Source organism: Solanum dulcamara, chromosome 2, assembly GCF_947179165.1.
Source record: "Solanum dulcamara chromosome 2, daSolDulc1.2, whole genome shotgun sequence".
In the NCBI taxonomy this organism is placed as follows: Eukaryota; Viridiplantae; Streptophyta; class Magnoliopsida; order Solanales; family Solanaceae; genus Solanum; species Solanum dulcamara.
Window position 1 is genome coordinate 2675834 of NC_077238.1, and position 13465 is coordinate 2689298.

Below are 13465 nucleotides of genomic sequence, written 5' to 3' on the forward strand. Positions count from 1 at the left end.
AGAATCGGAGATTTTATCTTGTGCGCAACCTAAGAGTAGTGGGTGTGGGTTTCCCCTGTCATCAAAAAAATAATAATAAAGACGAAAGCTATTTTTCCCCCTAATTAATTGCTTTGATAAATTCGTGTCTGTGTGAGCTTTTAAACTCAGGTAAAAAAACTAAAAAATACATGATGAACTCACATTCTAAAGCCATTAGAACTACCCAAAAGAGTTATAATTAAAGAGTAGTTAGGTAACTTAGGGCATTCAACAATGTCATCTACCTGATTTGAAAGGGTTTCAATTTAAATCATTTTCGTCGAAATATTATACGTACTATGGTACTCGTGTTTTGTGAATAGGGAAGTATGAACACCCTCCTGCACTTGCAACCAGACGGGGTTCAAACAACAAAAAACAACATATGTTGATAACCCAGTGTAGCCTCACAGAGCTGGGATTGGGAAAGTATACATAGACCTTAGCCTTACCTCAGAGTTAGAGAGCTTGTTTCCAATAGACCTCTGACTCAAGGAATGAGAGAAGTGATTTTACTCAAAATGTTGGCTCTCAAAGACGTGAAAAAAATCTGGGCATTTAACTCAAAGACTTGAATGCAACACATGAAGTGAGGTGCTCAGACTTTTTTAATGGACAATTTGGTCGAATTGCAGAACTTCTGAGTAGTCAACGCCTCGTGCAGCTAAAATAATTTGAATCTATATCTTTGAGAAACCAGACACATTCTTGCAATCCAGAAAAATACAACTTCTTCAAGAAAAGAAAAGGAATCATCAAAACGAAAAAGGCTTTAAAATTTCAAAAATTGCACTGCAAGGCTCACTTTGAACTACTGGATTTATTTTTTTTGCACTACATATAAAATGGCATTTGTCTAACATAATATCAGTTGCAATGCAAACCAGCCTATCTTAGCTGCAAATAAAGTATAGCTTTTTCCTCTCTTTGTTGGTCTTAGATCTCCATCTACATTGTCAAGCTCTCTGGATTCTCAATAATCTTGGAAAACGTTTGAAGGAAGGCTGCTAAGTCCGCACCATACACAACTCGGTGATCTGCTGTGACGTTCACCTGTAAAAGATTTAAAATGTGAAGTATGAATTAATCTTATGATGATGAGAACATCACTTTGATTACGAAAGTTCACACAAGGCTTCGGTTAAGACTTCAATAGCATGGTTTCAACCATAAGCAAAGAAAAAAAGCCAGTACGTATCTACATGATTAAAGAAGCAGTCTCAGTAGCTATCCGGTCTTACTTCTACCAACAGTTACTGTACTTTAAGCCCAAGAAGGAAGAGAAAGAAGGGAAATATACAGAATTTTTTTTCGATAGGTAACAGTCTTTCCTGTTTAAGGAAATGACAGAGGAAGAAAGGGGGGGTTCGGAAGGTGAGAAAATCGTGTAAAGGAAAGGTCAAAGGGTAATCAGTTAATGTTTTTGATGATGCATGCATATAGGTAAATCAGTAAGGTTAGCATTATGTCTAGATGAAACTGTGAGAAAAAAAAGTCAGTAAGACCAAGGATTAAGGGAACCGCCCACCCAAGCCCGGTGGAATTATCTGACCTTGGAGCAAACAGAGTTCTGCTGTATTTAAAACCAGGCACATTGATTTTTGGGAACCAACCCTTGTTGGTTTTGGTCAAGGCTGGAAACACATTGAGACGACCATTGCCTTGCTTCTGGCAATTCGTTTTCTCTTACACTGTTTTTTCAGATAGTTGAAAGTACATTTAGTAAAGAATAAAATGTTTAGACGGTTTTAATTATGTTTTCTCCAGTATGATAACATCTAAAATGTTTGTGTTCGAGTGATTTGCTTCAGAACACAAATATTTCTCAAAACCAAATCCAATTCACGTTCCAAAAAAACAAAACTAATTCCTTCAATACCAGCCACAAAGCACACAAATCTTAAACCCAAAGATAGCTTACATTAAATAAACCCAAAGATAAACTCCCACAAATACATGCCAAAACACGATTATTTCTGTTGGGTTTAATTGATAGTTTGAATGGGAAATTGAGGGAAAAAGAAGTGGAGGAAAAAATGATCTGTTCTCTCTTGCTTTATTAAATAAGCTTTGGTCCCACATAGGTGGTGGAAAAGAAAAATCTCCTACTTAAAAGTAGCACTCCTTCATGTTGCTAAAGGGTCAAGAAGAGGGTCTCCCCTCGCGTTCGAATTCGGATTTGGATTTGGTCAATTGATATGATTGATTGATAATCTTTTTGGACCAAATTTTCTTTAAATTTTAATTAATTAATATTATTTATTTATTTAATTAATTAAGTGAAAAAATCCTGACCGTTTCTTTTCCGGATTAATTTAAAAATATTTCCCTCCGTTTTTCCAACGGATTTTTGAAAGGTTGCAACCTTGTCCGAAAAGTTGCAAACCTTTTCCCAACAGGTGCCTTTTCTTAAAAGATGTAAACAGTCTATATATATATGTTAATCCTCAGAATGTTCCATACGAAATTTTTGAAATAACATCTTCTTCTTCTTTCTGCACTTCCTAAAACTCGTGTGATATACAGCCTTCAAGTGGTTCGCAGTCACCAGAATTTGCAGTACCTCTATTTTGGTGAGTAAATCGTTCTATCCTGGGAGGAAAAAATTTCAAAAACCTCAGGTACGTTGAGGGGAATAATTTCCTTAAGGACACACTGTGCATTCAGTGGGCTCGATTTTGTTCTTACATTAATTTTTCAGATTCTGTGTTTTATTACTTTCAGTAGTTGTTGTTACTGTTTTAATATTTACAATACAGTTTACTAACAATTTCTAGAGGCTCATAAAGTGCATCTCTTATTGCATCTGTATGATCTTTGTGTCTGTGAGCTCATACTGCCAGTCCAAAACCTGGTTAAAGGATAAGGGTTGCAATAGGTTGATGACCAGCAAAGGGTGGCAGCAAAGGGTGTTCTTTTGGCTTACCACTCTTGGTATGCAGAAGTTCACCAACGAAGATCCTCCTGTGCCCGCTGTTGATATGCCGGCCAATGAAAAAATTATGATTACTGAGGCATGGACACAGGCGGATTTTCTATGCAAGGGCTACATCCTAAGTGCTTTGGATAATGATTTGTACAATGTCTACAGTGCTGTGAAAACTTCTAAAGAATTGTGGGATGCACTTGAGAAGAAGTACAAGACTGAAGACGCATCTTGAAAAAATTTGTGGTTGCTAAGTTCCTAGACTATAAAATAATAGATAGCAGAACTGTTGGAACCCAAGTTCAAAAACTACAACTTATTTTTCATGACCTTATTGCTGAAGGTATGGTAGTTAATGAGCATTTCAAGTGGCTGCGATGATAGAAAAGTTGCCTCCTTCGTGGAGAGATTTCAAAAATTATTTAAAGCACAAGCGCAAGGAAATGAAGTTGGAAGATCTTGTGATTCGTCTCAAGATTGAGGAAGATAACAAAACAGCAGAAAAGAAGTCGCGTGGAAATTCAACAATTATGGGAGCGAACATCGTTGAAGATGCTGCTCCAAAGAATAAGAAAAGGAAGCAACTTTTTGGAAAGAATCAGGAGCAGAACAAGAAAAAGTTCAAGGGCAATTGTTATAATTGTGGGAAAGTTGGCCACAAAGCTCCAGATTGTCGTCTTCTGAAAAAGAACAAGAGAAAGGGACAAACCAATATGGTGGAAAATAAAGAAGGTATGGATGATCTATGTGCAATGCTATCAGAATGCAACCTAGTAGGTAATCTCAAAGAATGGTGGCTTGATTCGGGAGCTACTTCGCATGTGTGTGCAGTCCTAGAAGCCTTCTCTACTTATTCCCCTGCAGCACCTGATGTGACGATCTATATGGGAAATTCTGCAACTGCTAAAGTTGAAGGATATAGAAGAGTATTTCTGAAAATGACATCCAGCAAGGTGGTGACGCTGAACAAAGTTTATCATGTTCCAGAAATGTGAAAAAATTTGGTGTCTACCGGTCTTCTTATCAAGAATGGATTCAAGTATGTTCTAGTTTCAGACAAAGTAGTTGTCAGTAAGAATGAAATGTATCTAGGAAAAGGCTACCTCACTGAGGGTCTTTTCAAACTAAATGTAATGGTTGTTGATGATAATAAAGTTCAAGCTTCTTCTTACTTACTTGAGTCAAATAATTTATGGCATTCACGTTTAGGACATGTCAATCATAAAACCTTGCGAAAACTGATTAACTTAAATATATTGCCTAACTTTGATTGCAATAAATCAAAATGTCAAGTATGTATTGAATCTAAGTATGCTAAGCATCCTTATAAATCTATTGAAAGGAATTCTAGTCCTTTAGAATTGATTCACACAGACATTTGTGATATGAAGTCTACACCAACTCGTGGTGGGAAGAAGTATTTTATAACTTTTATTGACGATTGCACTCGATATTGTTATGTGTATTTGCTTAATAGTAAGGATGAAGCAATTGATGCATTTAAGCAACACAAGAATGAAGTGGAAAATCAATTGAATAAAAAGATAAAAATGATTAGAAGTGATAGGGGTGGAGAATACGAATCTCCTTTTGAAGAGATATGTTTAGAATATGGAATTATTCATCAAACTACTGCCCCTTACACACCACAATCAAATGGAATTGCGGAAAGAAAAAATCGAACATTAAAAGAAATGATGAATGCTCTATTAATAAGTTCCGGTTTACCGCAGAACTTGTGGGGGAAAGCTATCCTTACAGCTAATCGAATACTCAACAGAGTGCCCCACAGCAAAACACAATCTATTCCATATGAACTATGGAAAGGGAGAAAATCCAACTTGAAATATTTCAAAGTGTGGGGGTGTTTAGCAAAGGTCCAAGTTCCTTTGCCCAAAAGGGTAAAAATCGGACCAAAGACCGTGGATTGTATTTTTATTGGCTATGCTACAAACAGCAAAGCTTGTCGATTTTTGGTTCACAAATTGGACAATCCTGAAATTCATGTTAATACGGTAATTGAATCAGATAATGCTAAATTCTTTGAAAATATTTATCCGTATAAAACCAAATGTGAGTCCTTAAGTGAAAGATCTAAACGACCGCGAGAAGAACCAAAGGAAAGTAAACCAACCGAAGAGGATCTAAGGCGTAGCAAACGTCAAAGGATATCTACTTCCTTTGGACCAGATTTTGTGACATTCTTGCTTGAAAATGAGCCTCAAACATTTAAAGCTGCAATGTCTTCTTCTGATTCAGCATTTTGGAAAGAGGCAATCAATAGTGAGATTCAATCAATTTTGAATAACCATACATGGGAATTGGTTGATCTTCCTCCTGGAAATAAACCTTTAGGATCAAAATGAATTTTTAAAAGGAAAATGAAAGTTGATGGCACTATTGATAAATATAAGGCAAGACTTGTGGTCAAAGGTTATAGACAAAAAGAAGGCCTTGATTACTTTGACACATACTCGTCGGTAACAAAGATAACATCTATTCGGGTGTTAGTGGCACTTGCAGCTGTATATGGTCTTGAAATCCATCAAATGGATGTTAAGACGGCTTTCTTAAATGGAAAATTGGAAGAAGAAATTTACATGGAACAACCTGAGGGTTTCGTAGTTCCAGGTAAAGAAAGGAAAGTGTGCAAACTTGTTAAGTCACTTTATGGACTTAAACAAGCACCTAAACAATGGCATGCGAAATTTGACCAAACAATGTTGGCAAATGGATTTAAGATTAATGAGTGTGACAAATGTTTTTACATTAAAAATACTCCAAATCATGAAGTCATTGTTTGTTTATATGTTGATGACATGTTGATAATGAGTAAAGACATTGCCAATGTAAATGCTACGAAGCGTATGCTTGCTAGCAAATTTGACATGAAAGACTTAGGGGTTGCTGACTTGATCTTAGGAATTAGAATCCATAAAACTCCACAAGGTCTAGCATTATCACAGTCACATTATATTGAAACCATTCTTGATAAGTTCAAGTATTTAAATTTTAATGTTGCAAAAACTCCAATTGATGTAAGTTTTGCACTTCAAAAGAATGAAGGTAAAAGTGACTCACAATTGGACTATGCACGAGTTTTGGGAAGTTTGATGTATATTATGAATTGTACACGACCAGATATAGCATGTGCTATTAGCAAGTTGAGTCGATTCACGAATAATCCCAATCAAACTCATTGGATGGCAATGAAACGAGTCTTGGGGTATTTGAAACACACCCAAAACTATGCTTTGCATTATAATAAATATCCCGCAGTAATTGAGGGATATAGTGATGCAAACTGGATCACCGGATCATCTGAAGTTAAATCCACAAGTGGATATGTTTTCACCGTTGGTGGAGGAGCAGTGTCTTGGAAATCATCAAAACAGACATGCATCGCCCGCTCTACAATGGAGTCTGAATTTATAGCTTTAGACAAGGCTGGTGAAGAAGTTGAATGGCTCCGAAATTTTTTGGAAGATATTCCATTTTGGCCCAAAACTTTGGCACCCATATATATACATTATGATAGCCAAGCGGCAATAAGGAGGGCAGGAAGCATTATGTATAACGGAAAATCGCATCACATTCGACGGCGACACAATACTGTTAGACAACTACTCTCTAGTGGTGTTATCACTATTGACTACGTAAAGTCAAGAGATAACGTATCAGATCCACTAACAAAAGGCCTATCTAGAGAGGCTGTTGAAAGATCATCGAGGGGAATGGGGTTAAGGCCTAGGACAAGTCATCATGGCGGTAACTCTACCTAGTAGACTGGAGATCCCAATAACTAGGTTCAAAGAGATCAAACAAAGTTATGATTGGCGGTTCAACATTATCAAATAACTCAACTCATTCTGGTGATGATGACAATGTTTCAACATTGTCAAATAACTCAACTCATTCTGGTGATGATGACAATGTTCAGAAACAAAGGATAAAACCTTAAGGCTTTTTAATGAGTTAATAAAGCATTAAAGGTTTTTTAATGATTATCTAAGTCTGGCGGAAAATGACTAGATAGTGTGTCTATAGGACTACACATTTAGAAATCACCTATGTGAATGTGAAGTATAAGCCACTTCAAGGGGAATGACGGTAAAGGCCCATTCTCTATGCATTCATGAAACCAGGCGGTGTTCATGGCTGAAACGAACACAACCGTGAGAACCATAGATGGTTGATGATTAATTGTGTGACTTATGTTGTCTAGTTATACAACAAAGTTCGACGATTCAAAGATATCGCATCTACCGATTGATCGAGTATATCCTATATAAGTTCACTATGGAAAGTTCAAAGGAAAACCTACTTATCCAGATGCAATTAATCTTCGCTTGTATATCACACACTTATCCGTGCATTCATTTATCTTGTAGACATTCCCAATTCATGTGGGGGATTGTTGGATTTAATTGATAGTTTGAATGGGAAATTGAGGGGAAAAGAAGTGGAGGGAAAAATGATATGTTCTCTCTTGCTTTATTAAATAAGTTTTGGTCCCACATAAGTAGTGGAAAGGAAAAATCTCTTACTTAAAGGTAGAAGCACTCCTTCATGTTGCTAAAGGGTCAAGAAGAGGGTCTCCCCTCGCGCCGTCGTCGTCGTCGTCGCTCGGCTTGGCTTCGGCTACGGCTACGGCTACGGCTTCGGATTTGGATTTGGTGAAAAGTTGCAACCTTGTTCGAAAAGTTGCAAACCTTTTCTCAACAGGCAAACATTTTCCCAACAGGTGCCTTTTCTTAAAAGATGTAAACAGTCTATATATATCTGTTAATCCTCAAAATGTTCCATACGAAATTTCTGAAATAACATCTTCTTCTTCTTTCTGCACTTCCTAAAACTCGTGTGATATACAGCCTTCAAGTGGTTCACAGTCAACAGAATTTGCAGTACCTCTATTTTGGTGAGTAAATCGTTCTATCCTGGGAGGAAAAAATTCCAAAAACCTCAAGTACGTTGAGGGGAATAATTTCCTTAAGGACACACTGTACATTCAGTGGGCTCGATTTTGTTCTTACATTAATTTTTCAGATTCTGTGTTTTATTACTTTCAGTAGTTGTTGTTACTGTTTTAATATTTACAATACAATTTACTAACAATTTCTAGAGGCTCATAAAGTGCATCTGTATGATCTTTGTGTCTCTGAGCTCATACTGCCAGTCCAAAACCTGGTTAAAGGATAAGGGTTGCAATAGGTTGATGACCAGTGTAAAACTAATCAATTTATAACGAGTCCTCTTTAAAACCAAATGGAGTGGAATGAACATATAGAATTCATTTAAGGATCCCAACCAGTTTGGAGTTCAGGCATCATAGTCGTTACATCTCCATTAGATTTTAAAAAACATTAGAGACAAAAGAAATCATGTTCGCATGTGCCTCACTTGCCATTGTATTCTTGTTACATAGTTGGGACGATGAGTAAAGAATAACAAACTTTATCTCTTCGTGTACTTCATATCAAGAAAACTAAAATGTGATATAGATTCGAGAAGTACCACTATCATCATAAACCATGGCTTGCTAGCATTATAAAATCTGAAATGCTATTAACTAGAACCGAAATCCATGGAAGCCACATTATTTCTCAAGAAGACTTTAGGAAACTAGTTGGATATTCATGATTATAGCCTAAAGGCTTCAAAGTTAGAAAACCTCCAACCCTATATAGATCCAAGTCAACTTGAACTAGCTCATAACAGGCACATGAACCGAGGCACTATCTAGATCCTTTTTTTGTTAAGATGGTAACTTCCCTAAGAAAAATCTCATCAGCTTTTTATGTTGGTTGGTCAGAGCAAAATTGGAGACCACATATCAAATCAGAAAGTTGCAGAATTACCCATAAACTCAGTATGTAAAGACTAACGTATTTCAGTAATTTCGAGCTGCAACTAATGAGTGCTTAGTACTGGAACAACCAAGAATTAGCTAAAAGTTATACCTACCCCCTGTAGCACTTATCAAAAGGAGAATGAAGCCAACTTCACCATATTTAGCTTTGGTTGTTGGCGACCCTTCTGATGATTACCAACCCTTGCAAGTGTCTGCATTTTGAGGTGCTTGCGCCCACCCCAAATTGGTTCATAGGATGTGAATGGACCTCATGAAATTAAAGTGTTCTTCTTTAGACTCTAATCATGGTTCTTCGTCCCATATATAACTAAAAATTGACGAGACACGTGACATGGTGACTGTGATGTTTGTTGTTGTGCTTGAGTTAACTCAACAAGTTCAAAATAGGTTCGCACTTGTCATAACTTGTTCGGATGTTATTGATGATTATGGACTACTTCGGATACAAGAATCACCAGTCCCACTTATCAAAGTAAAATTTTAAACTAATCAAGTGCAAGAAAAACATCAGTCCATTGCTATTTACAGAATAGTGTTCCTATCCCCCACCATCCTAGACATTTAAGAAACATATTAACTAGCAGTTCAGCCAAAAGTCATTGTGAAAGCTCCAATATCTCAAATAAAATTAAAAACTGCAAACACTGAAGAGGATAAAAGGAAAATCTTTTGGTGCATCAGGTCTGCTTAGCACCATCTGCTATAGAGCACATCATAATTGCATAGGAAAGCTATGGCGATCTTGCTAATGAACACGATCCCAGTTGGCAGTTAAAATCTCCCAACCGATCTTCGCAGACAAAAGTTATATTAGCTCCACATGCACAAAGGTCCAGCCAAGGGAGTCTGGAATACTTCGGAAGGGGAGCCTTGGCATAACTGGTAAAATTGTTGTCATGTGACCAGGAGGTCACGGGTTCAAGTTGAAACAGCCTCTTGAAGAAATGCAGAGTAAGGCTGCATACAATAGACCCTTGTGGTCCTGCCCTTCTCAAGATCCCGCGCATAGCGGGAGCCTAGTGCACCGAGCTGCCCTTCTATTCCATGTTTTTAAAATTCTATAGCTTGTCATTGTCCATAATTATTTTTGTTTACTAGGTACACTGAAACTTACATAGGCCAATCTCATTCTGAAAACTATTCCTCATCTTCAACTTGCTTATCACTCTATAATGCCTACCAAACTAGACCGTCTTCGGGACTTCTTAGATATCAAAACTAACTACTGGAAGAGATCTGTATGGATGACGCATCATGGAGATCAACCATGCTGAGAAAATTAAAAGTAAAAAGACATCCTGAAAAGCAAGAAGTGTAGGAAATGCAGGAACAAATCTACTGCAACTTAGGGAAAATATAGGAAACCTACAATAATCTCTTGATATCGCGTAACATCTACAATTTTTTTTGGCTATACGATGTAAAGATCATGAGTACATCAAGAATTCTCGAAGATTAACAAGGAGAAATCTTTTGAAAACAAGATAAAATAATTAACCGTATCACATAAGGGAAAGATTTGCAATGATAAAAGAAGCAGAATAAAGGAAACAACAAGGATGACACAGCCATTTAAAGATCCAACAAAAGCTACCAAAAGTTATCAAAGTCAAACTGATTATATGATGTCCAAAAAGGTGGTTTTTGCCACAAGCACTTAAAAGGGAAGTGGAACCTTTTCAAATCTACAAAACATGCATCTTAAAATAAATAAGTGGTGAACAATCATATTTTATTTTTCTTTGTTTTCAACTTCTAGAATTCAGGGGAAATAGGAACTGTTTTAACCACAATTCACATAAAACAATGAGAGTTTAAAGTTTTGAGTGGCTAGAGTAAAGACCAATTAGTTAGGCAACATTATCTAATTAGAGTGAGCACTGATATGTGTCAATAAATTTCACTTCTATAGTTATCTTCTGTCAAACCTAGCACTTAAAAGAGCATAAAAATGGGAACAGAATGCAAGACATACCAGCATCTTGTTTTTGACGCTGAAGAACCCATCAGCATTAGCTACGGCAGTTGGTTTTGATGCTCCAACAGCCATTATAGCCCCCTGAACATCATTCAGTTTTGGGTTGATATTATTTCCTAACAACGCAATGAATTGTATCGGAAACAAAAGTCAGCTATATCCAATCCCTCACCTGGCCAGGAGGAAGAATAGCATCAAATCGGTCCACACCAAACATGCCCAAGTTGGACAACGTAAAAGTCCCTGAATTTGGAAACCACAACATGTCAGTAGACTCCGGTAGGATAACCAAGAAATCCAGATACAAATCCAACGAAAACAAAATAAACTAGTAATAATAGTAACCTGAATTGTACTCATGTGGTTGTAGTTGCTTAGCCCTAGCCTTCTCTACCAGTTCCTTCCACTTTTGAGACAACACATACAGATCCAACTGCACCAACGTAAGATAAACATAAGCATTACCTCTAACTTAACATCTTTCATGAAACCAGTTACAATTTAAACCAACCAATCACATGAAATGCTGCTTAATTTACAAAAAGAGAGTTGATTCAGTGACATTACCTTGTCAGCATCCTGAAGCACTGGTGTTATCAACCCACCATTAATGGCCACCGCAACAGCAATATTTATACTGCTGTTATACGTAAAGCTCTTTCCATCTTTACAAGAGGAATTCACAACTGGATGTTGAGCTAGTGCCATTGCCGCAGCTTTCGCCAACAATGCAGTCATTGTAACACCCTTCTTCTTAACCTGTTTATCAATTCAATCACCAAATAGTCTATGTTTATACCCCAAAATCTAAAACCAATTCATATCGGTTAATTTGCACATTTTTATTATGCATCACATAATAGTCTATGTAAAGTCACATGACCACCTCATCGAAAAACATAATTATTTATTTCGGAACACTTTCATCACAATCCTACTCCTTTTTCTTAGGCCAAGCAAGTGAAAATTCTTGTGAAGACCTATTAAATTGAAGTATAACTTATACTCCCTCCATTTCAATTTTTTTTGTCTTACTTTCTTTTTCAACCTGTTTTCAAAAAGAATGCCTTTTCCCCTTTTTGACAAGGCTTTAATACTTAACTTTCCACGTGACATGTTCAAAACCACAAGATTAACTCTACACGTCTTAAGTTTAAAACCACAAGATTAAAAATTATTCTTTACTTTATTAAACTCCGTGTCAAATCAAAGTCAATACCAGACAATCAAATAGAAACGGAGCGAGTATTGAGTTTGCAATGTACAGTCTCAAATTTAAAATCACTCACCTTCAGGTATAAAGCATCAAGAGCATCAGTAATAACCGGATACCCAACACGAAATGTGGGTACAGAGAGACTCTCCACCATATTCTTAGACACTGCAACTTGCATTGTGGTGAACGGAACAGACGTCGACCCAGGGATCTCCGGTAAACTAACCGGAGCAGCTTTTTCTGTCGTGCCCACTGCCGGAGCAGCAGCAGGAGGAGGAGGAGGAGGAGGTGAGCTAATACTCTTGGCCGGAGTAATTCCAGCAGCTTTCTCAACATCCTCCGACGTAATCCTTCCAAATGGGCCAGACCCATTCACTTTATTAATATCAACTTTATGCTGCTTCGCCAATTTCTTCGCATTTGGGGTCGCAACAATCTTCTTCAGCGCATCAGAAGAAATCCCAACCGCAGATTGAGGTTCAGAAGTAATCTCCGATCCGGAAGAAGAACCCCCAGATTGTCCTTTCGCTTTCGCTTTAGCTTCAGCAATTTCATCTTCTGTTTCAGCTAAAAGCCCAATAGGAGCACCAACAAGTGCACTTTCACCTTCATTAACAACAATAACAGCAAGAATCCCATCGTAAAACGTTTCAACATCCATATCAGCTTTATCCGACTCTACAACAACAACCGATTCACCTTTAGACAAAACATCACCTTCCGATTTAACCCAAGAAACGATCTTTCCTTCAGTCATCGTTGAGCTTAATGCCGGCATGAAAATCTCTCGAATCTTTGATTCAACAACTGGGAGTTTGTAATTTCGGGGTTTCTGAGGTAACATTGTGCGTGTGGATGAGAAACGGCCGAGGGAAGAGGAGAAGGAAATAGCAGAGGATTGAAGTGACGCCATTGAAGCTGAATTTGAGGAAAATGTGGTGAATTGATGGAAGATTTATATTATAAGGAGAAAAAATGGCGGAGAAGACGAGGGTTAGTTGAAAGTGTAGCTTTGAGTTTTCCGCCGGTTGTTTTGCTGTATTTTTAGCTGCGTAGGCAAGAGTTCGTTGGGAAAATTAATTCCAAATATAGTACTAGACTATTGGACATTTTGGTGCCAAACGATTCGATCGATAAGAGCTGACGTGAGTTATCAACTTGATTCTATCAAATAATTTTTATAATTCGTTAATTATTACACTAAATCTTTAATTTATGTCAATATTTGTATATATATTTATTAAATTAAATTTTAATTTATATATATAATGTAATTTTCGAGGTGATACTCCTTGCTCGAGGGTGGCTCTGCTCCTGGATCCTACTTTCGTAGAGTTCAATCAAGCTAAAAATTAGTCGACTTTCTTACTTCTTTATCACTCTCTCCCCTCACAATGTAAGTTCTTTTAATCCTTTTCAAGATAGTATAACTGCTGCTATGAAAAAACCTTT

The 13465-nt window shown here is 37.1% G+C and overlaps 1 protein-coding gene across 1 annotated transcript; it reads right to left on the reverse strand.

Moving 5' to 3' along the window:
* Positions 1 to 680: 680 nt before the first annotated feature.
* LOC129879968 (dihydrolipoyllysine-residue acetyltransferase component 4 of pyruvate dehydrogenase complex, chloroplastic) lies at positions 681 to 13085 on the reverse strand. Its single transcript, XM_055953730.1, has 6 exons — positions 12087 to 13085; positions 11365 to 11556; positions 11143 to 11230; positions 10970 to 11040; positions 10795 to 10878; positions 681 to 1074 (listed from the first exon to the last, which is right to left on the reverse strand). The coding sequence occupies exons 1-6, from the start codon at positions 12924 to 12926 to the stop codon at positions 970 to 972; spliced, it is 1380 nt and encodes a 459-aa protein (XP_055809705.1). The 5' UTR covers positions 12927 to 13085; the 3' UTR covers positions 681 to 969.
* Positions 13086 to 13465: the final 380 nt, after the last annotated feature.

Bases quoted from the DNA above. Each gene is read 5' to 3' on its own strand.
- LOC129879968 (XM_055953730.1), bottom strand. From the start codon at position 12,926: ATGGCGTCACTTCAATCCTCTGCTATTTCCTTCTCCTCTTCCCTCGGC. The intron at 11,041-11,142 runs GTTACTATTATT...TTCCAAATTCAG, and splicing joins ACCACATGAGTACAATTCAG to GGACTTTTACGTTGTCCAAC. The intron at 10,879-10,969 runs GTGAGGGATTGG...AATGATGTTCAG, and splicing joins CTATTCTTCCTCCTGGCCAG to GGGGCTATAATGGCTGTTGG.